The sequence below is a fragment of the Halyomorpha halys genome, unplaced genomic scaffold, assembly GCF_000696795.3.
Source record: "Halyomorpha halys isolate HHAL.00 unplaced genomic scaffold, Hhal_1.1 Scaffold1598.1, whole genome shotgun sequence".
In the NCBI taxonomy this organism is placed as follows: Eukaryota; Metazoa; Arthropoda; class Insecta; order Hemiptera; family Pentatomidae; genus Halyomorpha; species Halyomorpha halys.
The window spans coordinates 27,191-53,795 of NW_027114197.1; the positions used below are offsets into that span (position 1 = coordinate 27,191).

The window sequence follows — 26,605 nt, forward strand, 5'->3', positions numbered from 1 at the left end:
AAAAATTACTTTTCCACTAGGATGCATCATGTAACAGTTACAGATGAAAACAAGGTAAGACGTCTAATGCGTTTATTTATTAATTTAATTAGCTATTAACACAATACATGTTAGAAAAATATTTATTTCATATTATTAGAATTTCAGGGGCAGAAAATTTTTTTTTCGAAACAGCATTTTATATCCAGTCTATCATTCTATAACCAATGTAAAACTAAAATAATGAACAACTTACTCATTTATGAATATATTTAGTCTATATTTTATATTTTTACATTAGAATTTTTATTACAATTACTCAGGAAACAGTTCACTTAATGGAACATCCCTGACAATGTTATTGGCAGATTTAACAGCAAACTGAGTTAAGGTTGACACAATGGTTGGTTTAAGTTCTTGTACAAAATAATTGAAATTCAAATTAATAGCTGAACTTATCACATCACCTGGAAGAAAAAATTATAGTACATTCTCATTAATGTTTTATACATATATTGATATAGAAAATATATATTTACACTTGTAATTTCATTTTTTTTTTCTGACCTCCTTTATTGAATATATATATAAATATATATTCAATAAAAGAGGTCAGAAAAAAAATTGTATGCATGATAAACTAACTTAATGTTTAAGAACCACAACATTCAAAACACCCACAACAAGAGGGGGAAAAAACTGCTATTGAAAGTATATATTATTTTTTAAAACTTTACGATATGATACTTTTTTATTGAAATGATGAAGTTAAGCATGGTTGCATAACTGATATTAATTATTTTTTAACTTCGCTCTGTATTATTTTGTGGTTATATTTATAAATTAATTCTTCTTTTTTTTTGTTGTAAATTTTGTTCCCATACATCTTTAGGAAAGAATATATTAATATATGGAACTGTAGCTGAAACGTAAAATACATAAAAAAATCATATAAATGATTTTTTCAATGTGTTATCTTTAGTCTCTTTTAGAGAATCAGAAAATACCTTGGGCAATACTCCAATAAGGTTATCCTATCCCTTCATTTCCTTTTTGGTGTCATGAAATAAACTAAATAAGCCTTTGCAGCTGAGCAATTTGATATGGCTCAGGGTAATGAGGTTTTTATTTGTCAAATGTTATTTGAATATTCATATATCAGTATCTGCCTTTTATTGTATATTACTCAGCTAGTTGAACAGCTATTTATGCCCTTCTCTCTGGGTCCCCTCTCCCCCCCCATTAAATAATGTAATAACAAAATAACATACAAAAGAGCAAGAATTTATCTCAAAGAATGCTAAAAAAATGGTCTTTAATTTACCTACATGATAAACTAAACATTTAATATATGATCATAGAGAATTGACTATAACTATAATTATTATTAGTTAAGTAGAAGAACCAGTAATTCAAAAATGCAAAATAGGAAAATCTCAATATAAATTTAACTCCTGTAATAGATGATATGTATATTAGTATAGTATGAAGTAAAATTTATTAAATCAATTTAAAATAATTTAGAACTAATATCTTTGATTTAATTTAAGTGTACAAAGGTTCTTCAGGTATTTAATAGCAGAAAAACGTCTGCTACTTTGTTTTATTTTATTGAACTTATTGTTTTCTTAGCACTTTATTCATTTCCTTTAAAACACCAGTAAATCTTGAGCGCTAATTAAGTGGGATTCTACTGAAATTAATATGGTGTAAAACAATTACATCTGAGACCTTCTGTTATAGAATAAGTGAGGTTATAGTAAAATTAATACAAACCTATAAGCTTATCATCTCGCCCAAACATATTATCAATATGTATTTTTCCTTTGCCGATTTTCAACTTATTTAAGTCCAAACCATAAAAACTTAGGAACTGATCACCATCCTTATTAACCAGCTCACTTTTCATAGATACTTCAGAATCTACATCATCTGGAAAGTTATTTTTAGATGATATATACTTTATTGAAAAATGGAATAATTGATAGCCACTATCTTATATTTATATGATCCTCATTATTTATATTTATGGGATTTTCAATTAAACTTTAAATAATAGAAAAGAAAAAATGTGCTGTTTAGGAATAAATTAAGATATTTATTAAACTTACATATCAAATTATATCAAAATCAACCTTACTTGCTTAAGAGAATTTTGTGTTATTATTTGTTCTATCAAAAGAGAAATAACTGAAAAGTAATGAGGTTTTCACTCAGTTATTGAAATGGTCATATGGCTGTTAAATAACAAATAATTATTTAGCTTGTATCTGATTTGATAAAAATTAAAATCTTACAAACATCAGCAGTGATTTCTCCATTGCCTTTGACTGGTATCATTATGATTTTTCCATCGACATCAAACACTCCTTCTACTTTCAAATGTGGAATATTTAAATGAAAATTGAACTTTGGTTTAAGTGGATCTATACTAGAATGAAAATTTTAAAAAAGATATTAATAACTTTTAAGGATCTGAAAAATAAAATAAATTATAAGGATTGTGTACAGAAAACCTACGAAAATTTGATATCTTTTTTGACTTTGAAGTAAAACATTTTTTAGTGCCAATGGAAAGCTGGAAACAATACTTGTTTAATTCCATTGTGTATTTACACATTTTATATGTATTACACACATTATATATAACAAAAGAAGAATAAAAATTTATTTTGTTACTTTCCTTGAACAACTTTTTACATTTTACAACTGAATGTAATGTCATCTATTTGTTTCAGAAAAACAAAAAATCTTGGTAAGCAATACACATCAATGATGGGCAAAGAAAACCTAGTAACTCCACCTGTCTATAAAATGAAAACCACTGAATAGAAAGTACATAAATATCTCTAATCTATTAACAATTAGGCTTCTTCTGTGAATTAAAAACTAGATTGGCATACCTTTATATATTTTTCAAAACACTTATTTCTTTATCCTGTAAAATTTACCAAATGGGATTACAAGGTCTTCAACAACTACCATCAATATATTTCTTCATATTTGTCTATATTTATCACATCTATCAAAATATCTCTGCATATTTGTACTCATTTTTTTAAGCTTCATTTTGTTATTAAATTTAGAGGCTTGATCATGAGGCAATGGTTTTGTTAAATATTTACAAAGATAGAACAGAAGGACAGGAATTGAAAAGAATGTAATTTTGAAAATAATGGATAGCAAGACAAGTTGAAAGTGATTTAAGTAAGTAAATAAAGTTGAATAAATATAAAAATAAACAGTTTTTTTTTTAAACCATGTAGCAATAATGAATAAGGAAGAAACCCACAAGAAGCTACTGGTGATGAAATTGGACCAGTTGAAGAGAAGAGGGAAATCAAATAAAATATGGGAAAATGGTGTCACCATGGGTGCCCAGAACCATCCAAGTGTGCACAAATGGAAGACCAAGGTACACATCAGGACACAGTGCAATTGAAAGAAAGATCCATTATATTGCAATATTTAAGATAGTTAAGATTAAGAAAGCTAAATTAATTATTAAAATTAAAATAACAGAATTATTAGAGGAAAATCAAATTTAAAAAAAAATAATATTCATGAAAATCAGACCATTTTCAAATTTTAGCCATATTTTTAATGTTACTTAGTTTTTTAAACTTAAGTCTCCTCTTTCAAATTTAAATAAATGTTTCAAAGATGTGATAAAACCATTACTAAATCAGGTTTTAGAGGGATGAGTTAGCCAGATCCCCTTCATTATTATATAAAATGTTATTAGCTATAAGAAGGCCAAAACTATCTCATTGAATGAGCGAAAAAAATTAACAATGATCTGGAAAAATTAATCAACACAACTAAAGGGTATAATATCCATCAGAATATGGTTTTTTTAAATATGGTTGTTTTAAAGTCATTGACAACATGATATTGAAATGAAGTTTTATAAAAATTAATGAGTTCTATTCTCATTCGTATTCCATTGTTTTTTATGAATCCATCAAGCATATTTTATAAGAAAAAATGTTTGGAAATTCAATCTCCAAATCTAATTTTTGCTATATGAGTAAGTATTCATTAATTTGTTATTTATAACAAAGAATAAATTACAATTACAAAATTTGAAAAAAAAATGCTAAAATGTACATTGTAAATATTTGCTATCTATCATCCCACAGATTATCTAGAACTCTGTGAAGACCTGGAACAACAAGAAGACTTCAAGCTAGGCCAGATGTGCATGAGTGACTGTCAAATTAGGAATTATCATCACTTGAGCCCTAATGTCACATTTTGAACAATATTTGAACTGAATTGGTGCATATTATCTCACAACAACCAGTTATCTATCCCACTAATTACTAGTTATCTTTAAAATAAAACATGATTGAATTATTTACTCTAAATTTTTCAGTGTGTAATTACTTCCTCCCCATGCCTTAAGATTCTTTGTAACTACTTTCAACCCTGTTCCTTCATTGGCAATAGGTTCATCAATGATCAATGGTTCGATTGGTGGCACTTTCATTTCCGGCATACCTGGAATTCCAATAGACTGAGATTAAATATGTAAACTCTGTTAAGATATTAAAATTGTAAAATCATTAATGAATATACCTTCAATTAATCTTGGGCGCAAATTTTCTATTGACTTCTGGATACATGTTTGAAGGTTTGGATCTGTTCGTTTACATACTTCGACATAATCAGCTGGAACCATAATAATACATTTATGTTTGTAAATTTGAAGTTAGGAGTATGCATTGATAAGATAATTTTTTTTAACTATTTAAGATAAAGAACAAATTATAAATCAATTTAAAGGACTGAAAACTTTCACAAACCCATAATCAATAATAAATAAATAATCCATTACAAAATTAAATAAATGGAATTGGCAATAATGAGATCTCATTTGAACAAAAATAATTATTTTCAAGATTTAATTAATTATTGAAAATCATTCTATTAGTAGTAAAAATATTAAGTTTTCCTAATTATGTTCCTTTCCCTTGGTGACACACCTGCTCTACCAAGGAATTATCATCATCGTTAGTTTATCAATTAAACAATTATTTAAAAACAAAATAATTTAAATCCATTAAATTTGGAACATGTAACATAATAACTTGACAAACATTATTTTAAAAATATTTTATACAGAAATCAAACATTATTATAATAAACTATTCAAGATGTTAGTTTACAAATAAAGACACTTATTTGATAAATTTTTAATAATTAACATTTAAAACAGTGAAAACAAATATACAGTAAAATAAATTGTAATGTTAAAAAAATCTTACGTAGATGTGTTGAATGAGCAAGAGCTGCACTAAAAATGATCAATGTCCAAATGTGCTCCATTTCCTGATCCTGTTAGCAAGTAATTTGTTAATAATTGGCTATTTATTTATTATAATATATAGTATAAAATAACTAGTATTTAAATTAGTATTTTTTTTAAATGAAAACTGTCTAATAGAAGTATGGTTTGGGTATTGCGGGTACTGTAAAGTATTATGTCCCTTTCTAAGTTACATCAATGGAAAATTTATTGTTTAACTTTAATAATTTTAAAAATTAGGTGGTATAAATTCACAATAAATTTAAGGTTAAATATTTTATTGTGAGGGAGTGAGGAAAGGAAGAGAAGGAGGGAGGGAAAAAGAGAGGGGAGAGGTGAAGGATGATTTGAACCTTCCTTATGATGAGATTTCCCATTTTAATATATATTTCCTATTATATTTATTCTTTCAATATTTTATGTTTATAATTTTATTTGTGTACATAATTTTGGCAAGATATTTGAAACTAATGATTTCATTTCATCTATTTACCACCGTATTAGGATTTTCACTCATTTTTAATTCTTGCTTCTGTTTTCATCTCTCTTAAATGTTATGCCAATGTTTCGTGAATAGTCCTTCCCTGCTATTGCAGAGTATGTCTTTATGGCAGTGTTGTACTATACTCCCCCATTGTCTTATTTGTTCAAGCGGTTATTTTCCATTGGTCTTTCTGCATGATTAATAATTTAATTCCATCCAATGAAAGAGCTAGTTTTAATATGTAAAAGTGGTAACATGTAATCTGGGCAAGCTGATAAGTGTTCTAATGACTCTAAATTTGACAGTTATTTCAATAGTCAGTTTGGAAATTAAAAATAATAGTTTATTTATTTATTAATCTAAACATATTGAGTTAATTCAAGGTATTATTTTATAACTATTATTATAGTCATGACTTATTCCAACAGTTTTCTTCAATTAAGTTACCCCTCATTATCTTTCATGTATTTATTGCGTGTTTTAACACTTTTGTTTATCATAAATGATAGGGATCAAATTGTTTTTTAGAAGCTTTTAATTCGAACAAAACATTTAACCTCTTTACAGATCCTCTTGTTTACTTGGAAAACCCCACAAACGGACAGAATACAATGGATGTAACTAATATTTAATAGGAGAATGCCATAGGGTCAAGAAAAAGTAAAAATACCAATCGCTGAACCTGAAATTCAATTTAATTCATTCATTATACAACATTCAAAGTATAAAAAAAAAAAAAAGGCAGCAGGTACACGTAGGTACTTACTAAAACTATACATGAACACATATACTATAAGTTTATATAGATTAAGAAGTTCACACATAACGAATACAAACTTTTCTTTCAAGGACATTGAGGACTTGGTCATAAAACACATTATAGAACAAATGCCTGGGACTCAAGCTAGAGATTACGAGTAGATTAAAAAGAACCTGGATGCAGGATCTGCCAACAACGAGGAGCTGGACTGTACCCCTTGATACCTTATACTACAAGAGCCCAAGAGGAGAGAAAAGGCAGTTATTTCACCCCAATTTTTGATCAATTAATTGAATACTAGGTATAATTACTGGTTAAAATTGATGAGTCCACCAAGTATAGGTAGGAGAAATAAAAAATGGTGGCTGTTTCTAAGCGATAAAAATAATTAATTTTTGATTTGGAGCTCAATATCTTTACAACTACCAACAACAGAAAATCTAAGAGAGCATCATTTAAAGTAGAGTAAATTTTCTAAAATGTAAGCCCTAATAGAACTGTTTATGTACAGTAGTTCTCGTGATACCGTTTGATATCGTGGAACGTACTGAAATATCAGTAGTTAGTTAATTTATTTTGAGAAATCTACATCTCAGGAACTATGTGACCTACAGATATCTATTAACAATCAAATTAAAGCTGATTTAATAAGCTATAAGGTAGTTTAAGACCTTTACCTTCAGATATTTATTTTCGTAGGAGTAGTAGTTTTCATGAAATTCGCTAAAATAAATTGATTTATAATTGTTCGGACAAATTTTCATTTGCCAAATTTATATTCATATGTGAATATCATAAAAACTACTACCCCTACGAAGATAAGTGTCATAAACTACTTTATAGTATGTTAAGTTTCCTCTATTTTAATTGTTGGCAGACATATATGAATCTTATGGATCTAGAAATATATTTTTTCAAAAATCCAACATTTTATACGAACAACTAGAAATTAACATTTTGTGAGTTTATTTTGTCAAATTTAAAAAAACTACTAATCCTATAAAGAAAAAAGTTATAAACTATTTTATAGTAAATTTAACTAGCTTTCATTAGAGTGCTGGTATACATCCATACTCCAATGGTTTCTGAAATAGTTTTTCATAAATCAAACGTGTTGTCCGAACAACTATAAATCAATTTGTTTTAGCAAATATTCCTATGAAGGTAAAGGTCATAAACTACTTTATAGTACATTAAACTAGCTTTAGTTCTAGTACTAACTGACACTTTGCGTCACATAATTCCTGAGATATAGATTTTTCAAAATAAATTAGCTAACTACTAATCTTTCAGTAAATTTATAAGAAATTTTGCTTTTTAAAAAGCTTTATCTCGAGAATTAATGGACATAAATATCTCTATTAGGGCTAATATTTCAGCAAATTTACTCTTCTTTAAATAATGTTCTCTTAGATTTTATAGTTTTGTTGGTAGTTTTTAATATATAGAGCTCCAAATGAAAAATTAATGTTTTTTTAAGGTTTTAAAAAAGTCGCCATTTTTTATTCCCCCTTCCTATACTTGGCAGACTCATCATTTTTGACTAGTAATTATGCATAGTCTTCATTAAAGTAATAAAAAATTGGGGTGAAATAACTGCCTTTTTTTCTTCCCGGCTCTTGTACTATTATATGTCATTTTAGGGAAATGTTAGGGACAGTCAATCTGCTAAGTGTAAACGACAATCGTAGGCGTAATATTGAAAAGAATTAGAAAATATCATTAAGAAAATTTAACATGATGCTGTTAAAAAAATAATAATATCAAATGCTAACTCACATAAAATGCTTTGCTGGTGAAATATAGAATATCTACGTCGTTAATAAAAGACCAATATCAGTTTAGTTTGTTCTGTTCAATCTATTACATTGCTCTTTGATAAGACCTAAATCTCAGAATCATATTTAATATTATTTTTACAAGAATTTACAACCCTCTGATGTGTACAACTTGAGTTAGAGGTCAGGTGTAACAATGGGCGTGGGCATTTTAAGTGACCGCTCTAATATCACTGCTTCGCTTGAATAATGGCACATCTGGAAAAAAAATATTTACATTTTTTTTTTCTTTTGAGGCATTCCATAGATTGTAGTGTAAACTTGAATTAATTTGTAACAACTCTAATAGCTCTAGGAAAGTCTGTAGGACGACCTTAGTGAAGAAAATAATCGCAAGCACATTTGGAACATGTCAATTTTAAATAAAATCAAAACTGTTTTTTCGTCAGATGTACCAAGCGAATCAGCGATATGTGCAGTTAAATATCTTCTGTGTGCACTAAACATTTCTAAATTTAAAAATCGTCCACTTAGGATAAAATTTATTAAACATTAATAAAGATGTCATTTATAAGTTAAGTATTTTTTTTTAGCTTCAGAAAAATAATTAAAAAATACTCGCTACTCACCTAATTATATTTTTGAGTTTAATAGCTTAAAATGAACTGCATTTCCAGCTTGCTGAACACTAAAGCTTATCACTACGATAGGCCAATTGTAGACGGTTGACCACTTCAAGATTGTTGACGAATCCAGTAATCGAAGCAGAAGCAAATGAGAGTGAAGATGTATAGTTCATCGTTTTTATAAAAAAAATGAAAAAAAAAAAAAGATTGACTGACACAAGGACAATTTTAAACACTGTCATTGTTGTGCCAGAGCAGTTTCATTGGTCGTTTATCCGACTATACACAGGAATCCCTCACGTAACTCTATGGAATCGAAATAATAATATGCCATTTATGATAACTCCATCCTATCCTAGTCTTCATTGCAAGATGTTTTTATTTCTTCTAATTCCTGTTCTCTTCTTGGATAGCGTGTAAAGTATCTTCGTGATATATCTTGCTGTCTTTAATTGGCAATTTCCGAGCTCATCAACTTAACACCTATGTACTCTCGTGCATTATGTGTGTATCAAAAAGGAAGAACCTTGATAATTGAGCTGCCCTTTTATAGATGGGCAGAAAAAATAAGTAAGAAGTACATACATGTTTAAATATTACATTTCTATCAATCTATCAAATATTCATACACTGCTATCTGTTGTATGTGTAGTTATTGTTAACTGTAATAAAATATACTAGTATAATTAAAATTAACTGAGGAATTTCATATATATTCTGGATAAAAAAATTATTTCAGTTATACTACACAAATTATTTCACTAGACATATTACTCCTGAGCTCAAGTTCGATTCTGGTAGAGTCAGATAATTTATAATATCTTATTTTGATAGTGGGTTTGACTCTCTTGAATCAAAACCCAACGTGAGTTTATTAGTCAAAATGCGGTGGATCTTTAAGGTTTATTGAATCCAAGAAAACTCATGGGCTGTACAAATTTATACTGTACAAAAAAATTAAATGAAAAAAATGAACTATTTAAATTGTAGACAACACTTAAAAAGTTGAATAAACAACTGATATTTCTTTGACATTATTTAAGATTGACATGCATGTCTAAGCAGTTATTATCAGTTACCTTTATCAAAAACTATCGAAATGACAACACCTTTTTTATTGTGAAATTTAAAGCTGCAGTGGGGCTCTCCTCTTCTGTTGTCTTGATTTAGCTTATGTACAGTCGTTCCATTTATTGGTACTTTAAGAATCCTTGGTTCTTGAAGATAACGCAAATCGGTATTATTATAGTTTTGCGGTTGGTTGGTAGAACATTTATAATAAAAAAAAAAACAGACTATCCCATAGTCCTGGGGTTGATACTTCGCAATGAAGTACCCTTTCTAGACCTAGGCTTGTACAAATGATGATTTGGTTCAGATGGGACATTACCCCCTAGTTTTTTATCCAATCAATGGCGCCTACCTACTTTGTGTGGGCTTGTGGAGTGCAAGGCTGATTTAGCTACATAAACAATTATCTGCCACAGACAGACACGAAGCTGGGACACAGTGTCTTACTCACTAAGCTACCCTGCTCATTTATTTATAAGAGTGCATTAAAAAAAAAATACTTCTCTGATATTCTATTATCCATTTCAATAACGCATAACGAAAATGTTTATTGAATAAGATAATAATTATATAAAACATAAAGTATAATAAAAACTTAAATATAATTATAATTAAGGAGTGAAATAATCTGATTTGTTAGAATCATCGTAATAGCACATCGTGAACACAAAAACCATCAATAACCGTAATGTCAGTCGTAATGATGACATTAACAAGCTTTTACGTTAACTTTTATTTAAAGAAAATGCTAATGCAAAAGGTGGCCAATTTGCAATTTTTTCTGTTCATAATATAAATAGCTAACAAAATAGGTTTATGTATCACGTCACTAATGATAGAACATTTATGAATAAAGAGGTGTAGATAGTTGACCGTAGATTAATGATTGGAGAAGTTTGTCGGGGGGTACGATGTTGTTCTTTGCTGACCGCACCCCCCCCAAAAATTCTCCAATCATTTATGAATAAATATTAAATACTAAACAAATTTAAACTTTAACACTGATATATAAAATCCTAAATAAAAAAGCAATTACCTTGCGATGCAGACTAATTAAAATACATAAGTGAGTAAACCAACTGCTAGCGGTACACAGTCGCGAGCTCTTACGACCACTGACAGGATGATTTTCCAATTTTTAATTGTATTTATCTTTAAACTAATTTAATTTTATACGGTTTTAAGTCGATGGGTTAACCAATCGAGGTAGTGTTGAAATAATAATCGGGTTTAAGAGATAATGTAACAAGCATTCATCGAATTGTTCTTAAGCCAATTATAAATCATTCCACAAACATTTATAATAGCTGAGAATTTATGAGATATGCAAGAAAAAAGCTTATCTATTAATCAGGGTCTTATGATTTAAACCTTGTAAATTTTAAACGTCTACCAGCTTTAGGGGAGGGGAGGGAGCAATCAGAGCTAGTTTATTAAGAGATTGTTCTTATTGAAGCTAGATAGCTAGATTCAAGAAGCCGTTTTCTTGAATCCATAAAGCTACAGTATGGAACACTTAGCTGCTGTAGCATCTAGTACTAGAAGTAAAAATAAAAGGAAAGTGGTCATTGCTGGAAGACAAAATTATATTAAACATTGAAAAGGACATTGATAAAAGGATTAGCTTATGTCAAGGTTGCATTCAGATGTCAATGGATTGATACAGAAACATGGGGGAGCTAATTCCTAATTTTGACTAAGACTTCAACTTTTTTTATATTTATTTACTTCTATCTGGTTATTAATGACGGGGGAGGAAGGATTATTCTGTAGGTGACCTATTCTAACCTGAGTTGGAGGATCCAGTTTGCTTTCTGTAGGGCAGGCACAAAATAAAAGTCACCTTGCTCAGGCCAATTTATTTGTTCAGAGTTCCAGGCATTCAAAGATATATATATATATATTTTTTTTTTTTTTTTTTCAAAGCGTGCCAACTACCGTTCAATCTTTTTGGTTGATATTAAACATTCTGGAAAACCACAACAATTCCTGATCAAAATACAGGGAGCAGTGTCATGACTCCTAGGCCTAATCTTTGGAAGTTGTCTCCAGTACACTTTCATCAGAGATTATTCATATCAGATAGTCACCCATCCATGTATTGACCATGGTTACGTATAGTAAGCCCCTCAACCACACCCGTCCCCTTTAAGTCACATTTATTTGATATTAATACACCTTTTTTCGTTATTTCTTTTTGTAAGCTTTCCACTAAGCTTTGATTTTTTAAAAATACATTTTTATGCTTTCCGTTATTATATTTTAAGTATATATTCTCTCCACCATTTTCTATTTTTAATTTTAAAGTTTCTATTAGTAATAAATAAATAAAACAATAAATATGAATCTTAATAGAATCTAATAAAAAACTATCTCAAAAATTTCTTTATCTGTGAAATTGGCTTAAATAATTGCTGCACTCATGGTAGCAATTTTACTAATTTATGGTAGTTAGTAAGAGCATTGGAGCATGCAGGGACAATCATTTTCAGTATGCTGTATTGGTTATTTATAGCATTTTACGGAATAGATATTTCAAGTTTAGATCTTCAGTCGAATATTCTAAAACTTTAATAAAATATATAGATTTACATATTCATATGTACAATCAGTTTTTACAAGGATTCAGCAATATTTAACAACACCAAAATAAGAAAAAAATGTTAGGGCAAAATAATAAAAGGTTTGGGCTTTTATTTATTTCTTTTGTCCCTTAATAAATTAGAATCAGATTTATTAACTTTGTTCAAGTGGCTTTGTAAATTAGGTCCTGATATCATTTAGAGAGCTGAGGAAACCTGTGTCAGGAGGCCTTGATAATGCATGTTTTAAGTTAGATAGTTAATTAGAAGGTGAATTCACAGGATGCCAAGTCGTACAGGAATTTACTATACTGAGAAAACGTTACCCAAGAGGTGTTGAATATATTTTTCTTTCTCTCCCTCCTTATATAATTTTTATTATCTACCGAAAATACATAATATAATAAATGCTTATATTCACTGGTACTGAATTTTTTTTTTTTTTATCAATCCCTCTAAAACAGAAACCGTGAATAAGTGAGTGCTCTACTGTTAAAAAGGAATTAATCATGTTGGGTATTACCATTTACTACCTTTGGTATTTTAAGATTACCTGTAATGTTTATTAAATACTTGTGAAATATCCATTCTAAATGGCACTATTTTTAAAATGAAAATGGTACTCTGGGGTAATCAATATGCTAAGAATATAAAGGGTTGTGAGAGGTGTGGCCTATAAGAAATTACTTAACTGTGTATCATTATATTTTCTTTTTTTGTGTTTATTTATTGAAAAAATATATTTTCGTGGTTTATAAATGAGAACATTAAACTATTTACAATTAATTTAACAAATTATTATAATGCAAGCTTCTTGAGCATCATGAGTGGCATTCTCTGTTAGGGCTGCCTATCTTCCAATTACTCATAGGTAGTGTACATACAATTCTTTAATAGTTGATTCAACATCATTATCAAAATTTCTTAATAGGCCATGCTCAAATCCTACATCTTTCATCCTACAAATTTTATTATATCCTATACTCTATAAGACCTCAACAAGTTAATAATACTTTAATTCTCTTCATTCTACAGGACAGTATTAAAGGGATTCTTGTAATAGATATTTCTAAAAGTTAGTAGTTGGATGTAATTCTTCAAACAAGACCTTTTCATTCATATAAAGCAAAGTTTCCTATTTATGATTTAAAATTTGGCATATTTAATGTGATTGTAATTTTAATTGGGTACCACAAACACTCTTTAGTGAATTCAGAGTCTAAATTTCTTTAGTATCGCAGTTTCATATGATCTACTTCTTTATGAATAAATGCCAAGGATTCCAATTTATATGTCATTTGTTTAATTGTTCTTATTCCTCCTCTATAAACATTGATACTGGCCACACTAACATAAATGTTGAGTCTTGTATGAAACTTTCCTTTATAATTATTGTGTTATTTATTATGTTGTCTGTGGATGGCTCAATACTATTTATCATCAAACTTTATATATGCTAGTAAGAAAAAAACTTTAATTGTTGACAGAGACAGATTGAAGGACCACAATGATTCAAAAACATATCTTTGAGATTCAAGTCTACATTTTTTAGCATTGTTATCATGGAAAGTAATCCTATGAGGGAATCAATTTCATCTATCTTTGTATCTCTAATGTGATATTATTGGATATTGTAGCTCAACCTTGTCATTTCAATTCAGTTGTTAGTCTGATCCAATTCAAATAAATCTTCATCTGTATCTCTATTAGATAGCACATCATCTGATTTTGAATTAATTTGAGTATAATTGATTTCATCACTTAATTTTTCACTAGATCGCTCTTGCTGCCACTTAAATTGCCCCCATATTTCATCTAGTGTGTCAAAGGCAACTATTGAGGTGCTGGATACCATTTTGTTGAAAACAGAAGCCTGAAGAGATTAGCGTTAGTAGGGAACATGATTGAAAGAAATTAGTCAAAGAGTGAAAGAGTGAAAGAGTACCTAGAGTTCTATGGTCTTAGAGAAGGAATAAGACGACAATAGAAATTTGTTTGTTAAATTGTTCAAAATCCATATTTCTATCCTTATGTTTACAAAAGAGGGTTAAATCTACGCAAACATAAGAATGTTATTCTAAAAGAAAAATGTTAAAGGTTAGAAACAATACTAGTAACTAGAGTGTCCAGAAATCCAAAAGAAAATTATACTTTTTTTTTTTAATGCACAAGTAAACGATTACATTTATAAGTAAAAATGAACTTGATACAGGTGGAAATGTTTTATTATCAATATCTGTAAATATAGTAACACTTCAGTTGGATCCTTTGGTAGTTAAGTAAGCTTTACGTTTCTTCTAATTTATGCTAAATAATAATTTAAAGGTTTACTGTTTACTTTATTAAGGTTTGTATTTACTTCCTCAAAGTCATAATTGAATGTTGAAGATTTATTCTTTAGGTTAAAGACAAAAGTTACTTAAAGTAAATTCCAACCCCTTCTCTAGGCAGATATTTAATTCTTTTCCACAGGAATACATCTCGGACATACATGGCCCTTTGATTACAAATTAGTGATGTTTTTATTTTAAGAGTATATAAAGAGTTGTTATTAACACTAAAATTTTTAAAGGTGAAGGAGCCCTTGAAACAAACACTATTTGTATACATCAGTAATTGTACTACCAACATTTATATTTTATATTTAAAATTCCAAAGCCTGTTGATTGAAGCTAATATATATCTAATGATCAATATGTATTTCATTAAGTATGTAACAATTTTATTATAAAATGCATGCCACTTTACTCAAATAAAGCAGATGATTCTATTATTTAAACAGTTATTATTTATCCAAAAAATATTTTTGTAAATTCTTCTTTAGTTGAGATTAAAAATCATTAGGGAAAACAAAATTTCACGACTAATAATAGAGTTTTTGTACTATAAGTATCTTCAAACAATAAAAATAAATATACATCAGAAATTCTTAAAAATAAATTCATTTTGTATAAAAAAATAAATAAATAATTCAAATACTCATTGAAAAGAAAATCTTATTATCTAACAGTTTTTTGGCTTATAAGATCTCATTCACTGATCCAGTATTTATATGGTATTCTTTGGAAGAGATTGTCAACAAATTGTCCCATTATTTGCAGAAGTTTGCTCTTTATTGATGGCTTCATCTCCCGTAGCAGTTCTTGAGAATGAGAATTGATAAACAAATTAAGAGCAGCCTCTGCAAAATAAAAAACATTAATGTTGCAAGTTAAATTCCTTAAATATAACAACTGATTTATTTTTAGAATAAGTATATAAGAAATAATATTATTTAATAAAACACTAAATGCTTCTTTTAGTTTTTCTTACCCCCTAGGTAAGAATTGTATTGCGATTGGATAAAATATTTATAGGCAGTTATCAATTCATTATCTGAAGATGTGCAAATTTCACTTTCTAAAATCCTAATAATATAAAGTTATGATTTCAAGCAGCAAAAATTCATACCTGCTTAGTGGTATGGTACCTTCACTTTTCACATAGTTGTCATGCAGGAGTACCTTTAATTATGGTTTAAAAAATAATGAAAAAAAATTTCAAATGAGATAATGAAGGGTGAGTGAGGGAGTGAAAAACATGCTTTTTCAAAGGTGAAGAATAATATTTTTTATAGAAATGTAATTTTTAAAAACTTCATACAGCTTAATATTAATGTGATAGAAGAACCATGACAGTATAGCTGAACTATATAGGCACAATTTTACTAATAAAATCTAATAATCACTAAGCCAATTAAAGCAAAAATCAAGAATTTTGTTATATTAAACTTGATGATACTGTATAGTGAATCTATACTTCAAGAACTATAAAAAAAAACAAAAAAAAACTGCCACTATTTTCCAGATCTACTCAACTTAAAATAATATCCATATTTATGAAAACCAATAAAAAGGGTAGGTAATGTATTTGTGTAAAAAATCTAAACATTATTCTTCAGTTTTTACTGCTTTTTGACTTACAAGGGGAAAAAGGTACTAAATGACCTAAAAACATTACAAATTTAAATATTTTCTGACTATACAGAAAACTTATAAGAGATTATTTTAAAAATGACAAAAGAGCTGAAACATTAAAAAAATAAACATTTTGTTAATGGTTTTTATAATTATCTAGAATGTGCTTTTAAAATGTGGTTCTGGTTCCTTTTCAATTCATTTAGATTAATATTATTGAGTATTTTTTGTTTCATGAATTAAAGACTCATATTAGAATGTTTTATTCAATATTGTATGGTGGTAATTTTTACATTGATTTTTCAGAGTAAAAAAAAAAATAGATAAATTAGAAAATCCAAAAGTCAGCTTTTGAATATGCAATTAGAGTGTGTGTCCCAGAACCATTCTCTTATCTGCTCTCCTTCAGGTGAGCGAAGATCTACTTTCTCCCAGCATAAAAGAAAGTGTAAATCTTTGCATTCATATTTAACTCTCTTCAAATATCTATGCTTAAACTTGTAATTTTAAATATAAAATGGTGATTGTTATTTTAATTTTTTATAATGGTTTACAAATTTTTAATTTACCAAACGGATTCCTATTTTGGACATTTTTGAAGCAAAATTTTTTATTTATTTTTTAATTACTCCAGCTATGTAAAAGAAATTTTAATGAAGAGAATTTTTTGAGAAGTGAAATAATTTTGTAAGAGTATAACTGGAATTATATAATTTTTAAAATGAGAAGTGATTTTAATTAATAATTAAAATCATTTTTATAATTTTGCCTCTGGCTATTGTAATTATATTTGATTTAAAGTTAGAATTTTATTAGCTTAATTTTTAATGGATTATTTCTCACCTATTACAGTATTTCCATTGTGAACATTTTCAATGCCCATCTTCAATTCTCTGACACTGAAATCCATTTTTAAATCTTCGAGATTCAAATATTCTACACCATTAATATTTTGTTTGCTGGCTCTCAAATATGTCTTTGCCCTTACACCATCTGAAATTGAAAAAGAATATTTGTAATGATTATTAAGTTATTATGATATGTATAAAATGTATCTAAGCAATTAGAAACATTACCATATTGGCCCCAGTAGTCACCACCTCCTGTGGCCTGGACCATGATGAGAACTCCAGAACTTCTGTATTTAGCCCGCACTGCAATCTTTGGTATATAAAAACTGAATTGAAGCTGTAATGAATTCAGATCTGACCTGTGCATAAAATATAAAAGAAATTGAATTAAATAATTACTAGGCATCACTAGGAAGTTTCATATGAAGTATAAATAAAACATTTAAAATCTAACTTAAGCATATTAAATGTGGAGTTCTTGTTATTATAGGCCATTAAAATCACTGGAAATCATTTGGATGACCAGGTACAATTAAAGTTTTCCTAAGTAATTAATTAAAGTGATAATAATATTAAATTATAAACAAATTAATTTATTTGGATCATTAGAAGATCTAATACAAAAATTATGTATTACAACAATTTACATTCTTACAGGGAATTACAATACAAATAAATCACTCAAAAGATAATATGTTTATTTTTCCACATACTTCCTTCCACTTCCACCAACTTCCTGGAAGAATGCCAATTGTCATTCTGAATTTTTTGAAAAAAAAATTCCTTTAAAAAAGTACCTTTTTTTTTTAACTGATTCTCATTTTTAAGTAAATTTTAAACTTAAAACAATAAAATAACTAAAAAAAATATCCTGAGATCATTTTTTTAAACATTTTACATACGATAAATGAAAAATTGTTGATATTATAAATTTCAGTCATATGAATGGTGGGTATTAAAATAAATGCACTCAAACGCTTTAAGTTCTATCCGGGAACTTGTCCTATGCGAAAACAAGGCCGTACATATTCAAGTTTCAAATTTGGTGACGGCTATTATTTTTTCTCTTTTATTTATTTGTTTAATATTCGATGTTTTGGAACATTCTTAAGACAGTTTCGAGAGATAATAAACACCAATACAATAACACCAGCTAGCTCATTAGCAGTTTGACACTTTCAAATGAGAATTATTTTTAGAAGGGAACCTACCATTTTCAAAGTTTTTTTTTTAATTTATGATAATTAGATTTTTTTTTCTTAAAAATAACAATATACTGTAGTGAAATTTTATTACTATACTAAAATAATGGTCTTTAAATGCTTGACCTACTCTCTTCATTGTGACTACTAGCCTGACAGGTAGTCTGAATCATCATTCTACCTAAGGAATGACTGTTATATGGCGGTATGTAACAAGGCAAAGATATGGGAATAGATTTTCGAATTAGGAGGTGATTTATTTTAACATTGGGAGAAGGAAAAATAGAATAAGGAAAACAAATTTAAAATATAGGAGATTATTAATATAATGATATATTAGAGCTAATGAATTTCAAAACGAATTTATATTTTTTTAAAAAAATCTCAAATTCGAACAATGACTAAACAAATTTTACACTCTCAAACAAAATTCATGAAAATTTATCATGCATGCAACTTTTTCAATAATTCTTCATCAAATTTTTTGTTTTGTTTTTAACATATTCTAAAACTTATAAATCTATTCTCATGTATTAATGAATACTTTACCTTACTCCTGTAATCGTCAAATTGCTTATTCCATATGCCTTGATGTCTCGAAACGTCGCCCTGTATCCGTCGGGTCCGGAACCCAAAGCAAGATTTATTTCGTCTAGAACTATTGGTTCAACTTCTGTCATCCCCAGTTCAGGAATACCTGTAAAATATATTTAAAATAATATTATATTAAATATATATAAAATAACATTATATTAAATAAATATTATAACAGAATATTTCCAAAGTTGGAATTGATTTTACCTGTCCGAACATGCGTCGCCAAATGGTTGGCTGCGTAGGTCAGGCACTGGTTAATGTTAGGGTCATTTTTTTGGCATGTGTGAAGGAAATATGCTGGAAATAAATTAAAATATATTATTTATGTACTCAAAAAGTATATTATTTTAAAATAAATATACTATACATTATTGAATAGTTTTTCGACATAATTTTTTTTTCCACCCTTCATTAAAATAAATTAGTTCTGAGTCTTATCCCTTTAATTGCCTTGTGGAAAAAATAATTATGTTAATAATGATTAATCGACATAATTTTTTTTTTTCGTAACCTCCTTTATTTTTATATTTGGTTAATACATACATGAATACATATTGCATGATATATATGGATCAGTAAGATATTGCCTTTGATTGCCTCGTGACATTATAAGGTTAGTTGCAGGGTCTGATTAGAGTAGTTAATTAGATGTAGCTAACATTAGTGCATTATTGGAACGGGGAGAGAGGTTCCGCTGGTCAACATAATTATGATGAGTCCAACGTTTAAATTAACTTTATGTAGTAGTTCAGTTAAATCGAGCGGGTATATTAATAATGGTGCAAACCGACGAAACCCTGCTTTCACAACTAAGATTTACTCATCCGCATGAAAAAAATAAGTGCACTGATGGTAATAAGTGCCTATTCAACGAAACTGTCGATTACTATAGTATGCTATTATCAGTTTCTTCATGATTAATAAATATTGAATATGTATTTTTCCAAATCAAAATTGTTAACTATATTTTCCAAAAAGATTGAAAGACACTCAAGACAATACACGTGTATCGAGTTGGATGATCAATGTAATTTCATATAAATCTAGGACTCAAAATTTAATGTTCTCTGGAGTTATGTTCAGTTTGATTGATTCTACCGTTAAGCTTAATTTCCGAGAAAAAAAATCTGATATCTCCAAATCGTATAGAATTGGGACGTGTGACACACAAACACATGAGATTAAGTTCTTAATATTCAGAAAGACTAGGTACGTAAGAAGGGGGTATAAGAATAAAACCATTATAGTACAAGAGCCGGGAAGAAAAAAAGTCGGTTATTTCACTCAAATTTTTTATTACTTTAATGAAAACTATGTATAGTTACTAGTCAAACCGATGAGTCTGCCAAGTATAGGTAGGGGGAATAAAAAATGACGGCTGCTTCAAAACCTTAAAAAACATTAATTTTTCATTCGAAAGTCTATATCTTAAAAACTACCAACAACACTAGAAAATCTAAAAAGAACATTATTTAAAGGAAAGTAAATTTGCTGAAATATTAGCTCTTTCAATAGTTAAATAGTTCTCGAAATATAGCTTTTTAAAAAGCAACATTTCTTAAAAATCTACTGAAAGATTAGTAGTTAGTTAATTTATTTTGAGAAATCTATACCTCAGGAACTGTGTAACGTATAGATGTCTACTAGCACTCAAATTAAAGCTAGTTTAATGTTCTATGAAGTAGTTTATGATGTTTACCTTTCTAGGAATAGTAATTTTTCATGATATTTTCCAAAATAAATTGATTAATAGTTGTTCGGACAATAAGTTTGAGTTTTGAAAAACTTTATTTCAGAAACCATAGGACGTACAGATGTCTGCCAGCACTCAAATGAAAGCTAGTCAAATTTACTATAAAATAGTTTATTACGTTTATCTTTGTAGTAGTAGCAGTTAGTATTTGACAAAATAAATTCACAAACTGTTGATTTCTAGTTGTTTGATTTTTGAAAAAATATATCTCTAGATCTTTAAGACGCATATATGTCTACCAGCACTCAAAATAAAAGGAAATTTAACTTACTATAAAGTAGTATATTATACTTATCTTCGTAGGAGTAGTATTTTTTATGAAATATTGCTTTTTAAAAAGCTATATCTCGAGAACTATTGAACGTAAATAGCTCTGTTAAAACTGATACTTCAGAAAATTTCCTCTGCTTTAAATAATGTTATTTTAGATTTTCTAGTGTTGTTAGTTTTTAAGATGTAGACCTCTGAATGAAAAAATAATGTTTTCTAAGATTATGAAACAGCCATCATTTTTTATTCCCCCTACGTATACTTGGCAGACTCATCAATTTTGACTAGTATTTATAAATAGTTTTCATTAAAGTAATCAAAAATTGGGGTGAAATAACTCACTTTTTTCTCCTCTTGAGCTCTTGTATTATTATGTTTGGAAGATGTAGATATATTTGAACAATGTAAGGACGCTCCAGAAGGAACAATTGGATATCAGTTTTGCTATCTGAGAATATTCAAAGAAAGCAATGAACAGGTTCATGAAAAATAATTCAGCTACAAGAAATGGCAAATAGGTAATAAATAAATCTACTTTTCTGCTTATTATTACCTCTTCTACGTTGAGGATGATTAATTGTTAAGGATTTCTTCGATTTTTATTATACTTTTTAAAGCTGTATACAAAGATTTTATGATGCAGTTTCAAATAATGTAACGGTCTCAGTTTTTAAATTAATTTTGATTTTCCTTAGATTGTTCTATAAGTTTAAGTATTTTCGATGTCTGCTGACACTTATCTTGGGGGTACACGTCATTTTGAAGACATTTTTATTAATAAAATAAGACTTAGAGTATGAGTCCACTGGAACAATTATTTTAGCCCACTTTTTATAAAATCACAGAGCCATCCTACAAGGAATTAAAATTACTACCAAATTTTAAAATCGTTTGAAGGTATCTTAAGTTATGCTTTAATTTTTTCTTAATTTTTTTTTCGGCAAACGAGTTTTCATTAAATTTTTCCAGAAAGGAACGATCTATGCACAACAATTTTTTCATAAACATCAAATTGTAATTTTTGTTATATAATTAAAATCGAAAAATTTAATTTAAATTTTCTTACTTTATTTATTTATTAATTTTATTTTTGTGACTAAAATTATTCTTCCCAAATACTCTTCATATGTTAAACTATCTTCAGATTTCCGTCTGTGTAATCTCTATATCTTTTTTTTATTCTAGATGATTGATGTGAGTGCTGTGGGTATCTCTAATCTTTATTTATCTTAAGGATCTTGTGTTTTTCACTTCTCATGTTTCCTCAATCGGTATAACGTTAACTGATCAGTTATTTACTTTAGGCTTTGTATTGAAATATTTTGAAAATCTCTTTTTATTATTAATATTATGTTGTAACATGCATGTTATTGTAATTACTTACGTTTCTGTGATGTGGAAATACCAACTAAGAGACATAGACTAGCGATGAACAGTGCGTTACAAGGACCCTCCATCTCTTCCAGCTGAAAATAAAAGACCATTGTATACATAATTCATTATTGAAAGAAAGACGTTTTGTGAAAATAATTTGCTAAACTTTCTCTAGGCACTGTTAGTTCATAAAATGGGGAGAGTTTCTACTGGCTTTTAGAGATCTTGTTACATTTTACCTTGTAATATAGTACAATATGTTGCACACAGGACTATAGATGTTTCGTAAGTTAAACAATGAAACTTAATTAAAATTATATGCATATATTAATTGTACTTAAAAAATAATAACAAAATGGGGAAGCTTATGTATTAGTTTACATGGTCCTAGCTTACGTTTTGATTTTATTTTCTTTCAGTGTACTATCATTATTTTTTCTTACAGCAAGCTATACAACATTCTTTCGATGATTATTCGGAGTCGTCTACCCCAACTAACGACCTCCACAAGCTACAGAAAAACAAGGGTGCAAAAACCTCAGAAAAGACCACCATTTTCGTTTTACTTCCTCGATTTCTTTGTTATCCCAATTACTTTTAACTTATTTTTTTATTTAAAACTCAGCTCCTTTGAAAATTGTAAATCGCTCTCACGTGTTTTAATTTCCAAAATATCTCTATTAAAGTGAAAACACCGGAAAAGAGTGTATACAAAGCAACAAAATAAAACATGGTGTCTAGTAGGTGTTTAGCAACATCCAAAGAGGTTAAATTGTACCTTAAAAAAACATAGATATGAATGGTCCGATTCTCTACAGAAAAGGAGAACATTGATATTATAGGGGTTCTTTTTTTTTTTTTTTTTTTTTTTAAAAGTAAATCAAGTTTTTTTTGTTTAATATGAAAAATTACTAAAAAATATTTAAATAAAGTAATTAAAATTTTTAGGATAATTAATTGGATAAAATTATAACAAAATTAATATTATACAAGATTTTTGCTCATTCATTTTTTTTTAACCTGTTTCCCCTAAACCTTCGAATTCATCTAGTACCCAATCCTTACAATCCAAAATCCTCGATCCTCCTTACTTTGTCACAAATAACATCATCCATAAAGACCTTAATGTTCCATATGTAACCAATCTACACCGCATCAGATGTCAATCCTTCCATTATAAACTCCCTAACCACTCAAACTCACTAGTTCCTAACTTTGCTCCCTCTTCTATTCTTGACAATCCTCTGGGGGGCCTGAAAAATGGCCTCGAGACCATTTGTTGTAAAAATGTTTCTAGAGTGCTAATGAGTAGTTTCTCTACATGCCAGTGTCATACCGTTATGGTCTTACTTCAAATTTACTAGTGGTATTTTATGTACGGTTGTAAATGTCAATAAATAAATTTTAAAAAACTGTTTCCCCAGAGTATCAGAGTTTTCAGCCAAAATTAGCTACTTTAGCAAAATTACTAAAACACACTTCTTATATACAACAAATATATGATATGAAATAATTAATATTGGTATAACAAATAAAATTCATAACCTTTTTATGAAAAACAATTTTATTATTATGAAAGTAGAGTAAAAATTATACAATAAAACTTTCAACTAATTTGTAGTTTACTCACAAAGTTTTCTTGTTATTTTAGCAATAATTTTTGTAAATTCTGTACTTTCATTTACCTTTATATGAAATATATAGTATGGGGAATTTCTATATAAAATTTTATTATTCAAGTTTTTGATGGAAATATACGTTTTGAGGTCTCCTAAATCCAAATAACTGAATATCATGTATTTATGTTTGTAAAAATCCTAGTTAAGAATTGAATAGCTGGACTTAACTAAAATTGTATATTTATAACAGGTGTGTGTATGCCTGAGATGGTACAGAAAATGTTTCGTTAAAATCTACCAACTCGTGCTTCTGCAGTTTATACAATCGATTTTACATTTTTTTTTTTTTTTTTTTTTTCAAAAATTGTCGAAAACGAATCTAACTATTTTGAGCAAACTGGGTAAATCAATGTAGAATTAAATATCAGTTAGATTTTATCCTGTTAAAAATAGGGCTTGAGGATTTTAAAAAATAAATATTGTTCAAAAGTACCTTCAATTTTGATTATTTAAAATAACTAACAATTTTGCTTTATTAATAATAAAAAAATTGAATAAATATGAAATATAAAATAATTAATTAATTAACTAAGTTAGAGAAAAAAGGACAAATAGAGACAGAGGTTTAGAGAGATTGAGAAATCAGAAACAACCGACAGTAATTAATTCCTTCCATATGTACTTTCAGCTTCGTTATCTTTTGTTAAACATTCTTATTCTTGGCTGGAAAAAAGTTGATATTCGTTATTCGCATATCGAAGTACCCTAAAATATGAAGTTTATAAGCAAAAAATAAAAATTTTAACCTAATCTATTCCTTCAATTTTTTGTTAAAAGATAATTTCCCCTAAGAGGTGTCCCGTGAGCATTTATCTCATGGTAGACTATTTGTACTATTTTTTATATATAATTCGAGGACCGTCCATAGCTTAGATGGTCTTTTGTTCTTGCTAGCGGCGCCGGTTCGAATTCCGGCCTAGGGGCGTTGACTTTTTTCATTAATTTGTGGTCCCAGAAAATGAAAAACTTGACTCTCCACCATGGTTAAAATAGGTTGGTCACCTGTAGATAGCTAGGCAAGCATCACCTTCGCTGTAGATTGCCTTAATATATATATAATTGAATGTGATGACAAAAATCCTTAAGATTATCTTCAATGCAATTTGAAATTGAAATTGTAAATTGTAGCTCTGCCATCAGGGGCTGATGAATCCAGATTTCGTAAAAGATCTTAGATCTTCTTGCCTCCGATCATGATTTTAAATCACGCAAGAGGCGCAGATGAGCAAAAGGCTCAACTGATAAAATAAAAATATGTGATTGTATTGTATTATATTGGTGAGAGAAAGGAGGACAGTCTTGGCCGAAAAATAAAATAATAAATAGAAAAAAGTATTTATTATATTTTATAATATTATAAGTATAATTATTATTATTATTGGTGAGAGAAAGGAGGACAGTCTTGGCCGAAAAATAAAATAATAAATAGAAAAAAGTATTTATTATATTTTATAATATTATAAGTATAATTATTATTATTATTGGTGAGAGAAAGGAGGCCAGAGCAAAATTTAATTGAGTACAGGCGGGAAGGTAAAAAAAGGGAGTAACATAAGCAAGCGGCAATAACATCGATGGGTTAATGGAAGGTAGACTAAAGTATACTAAAACTGGTGAAATACTAGAAAAATATAGATGTTTATTTCCAAATATGAGCAAAATACTCAAAACTACACCTCTCCTGGGTTAAACAATTTGGTAGGGACCATGCATCACACAAATACATATTGTTATTTCTTTGTAACTAATATATGTCTTGGCCGAAAAATAAAATAATAAATAGAAAAAAGTATTTATTATATTTTATAATATTATAAGTATAATTATTATTATTATTATAGTATAAGTATAAGTATTTATTATATTTTAGTCTTGGCCGAAAAAAGAATAATAAATAGAAAAAAGTATTTATTATATTTTATTATGTAAGCTGATTATAAAAAACATCTAGAGAATGCCCTATGGGTGACTGACTGACTACATAGTACACTCAATTTACAACATAACATATTTTCAATTCGGAGAAGATTGAATTTTCACCGCCTCATAAGTTTTCAACGTTTTCTCTGGTTCTCACATTTCTCCTGCGAAATGTAGGTTAGAGAAGGTCGGTTGTAGCCATCCAGGTCTATTGAGAACTGGCTAGAGCGGTATAAGTCCGTTGTTTTTCTCTCGTAGAAAAAAACGTCTAGTCTAAAAACAAACAAATAACTCACTAGGCGATAGGAAGGACCATTAATACTATTCAAGATAGAGTGGAATGGTGTGTTATTTTAGATATTAATAACATTAATATTTCTTTTAAGGTCAATTGTTTATGTTTTATATATTT

The 26,605-nt window shown here is 28.2% G+C and overlaps 2 protein-coding genes across 3 annotated transcripts in view; both read right to left on the reverse strand.

Annotated features, from left to right (window-relative positions):
- Positions 1 to 231: 231 nt before the first annotated feature.
- On the reverse strand, positions 232 to 9,100 carry LOC106690166 (circadian clock-controlled protein daywake). The gene is made up of 7 exons (XM_067051444.1): positions 8,942 to 9,100; positions 5,250 to 5,319; positions 4,561 to 4,653; positions 4,344 to 4,482; positions 2,277 to 2,410; positions 1,756 to 1,911; positions 232 to 446 (listed from the first exon to the last, which is right to left on the reverse strand). Exons 2-7 carry the CDS (start codon positions 5,308 to 5,310, stop codon positions 295 to 297), a joined length of 735 nt encoding a protein of 244 aa, XP_066907545.1. The 5' UTR covers positions 5,311 to 5,319; positions 8,942 to 9,100; the 3' UTR covers positions 232 to 294.
- A 5,698-nt stretch (positions 9,101 to 14,798) lies between these two features.
- LOC106690160 (circadian clock-controlled protein daywake) overlaps positions 14,799 to 26,605 on the reverse strand; it is a 21,483-nt gene continuing 9,676 nt past the window's right edge. For both annotated transcript variants that reach the window (XM_014435492.3, XM_014435493.2), the window contains exons 2-7: positions 22,605 to 22,686; positions 19,402 to 19,494; positions 19,150 to 19,297; positions 17,624 to 17,757; positions 17,391 to 17,540; positions 14,799 to 15,772 (exon numbers count right to left, since the gene is read on the reverse strand). In XM_014435492.3, the coding sequence (XP_014290978.1) occupies positions 15,621 to 15,772; positions 17,391 to 17,540; positions 17,624 to 17,757; positions 19,150 to 19,297; positions 19,402 to 19,494; positions 22,605 to 22,677 (750 nt within the window). In that variant the 5' untranslated portion in view covers positions 22,678 to 22,686 and the 3' untranslated portion in view covers positions 14,799 to 15,620. The remainder of the gene's footprint in view (positions 15,773 to 17,390; positions 17,541 to 17,623; positions 17,758 to 19,149; positions 19,298 to 19,401; positions 19,495 to 22,604; positions 22,687 to 26,605) is intronic.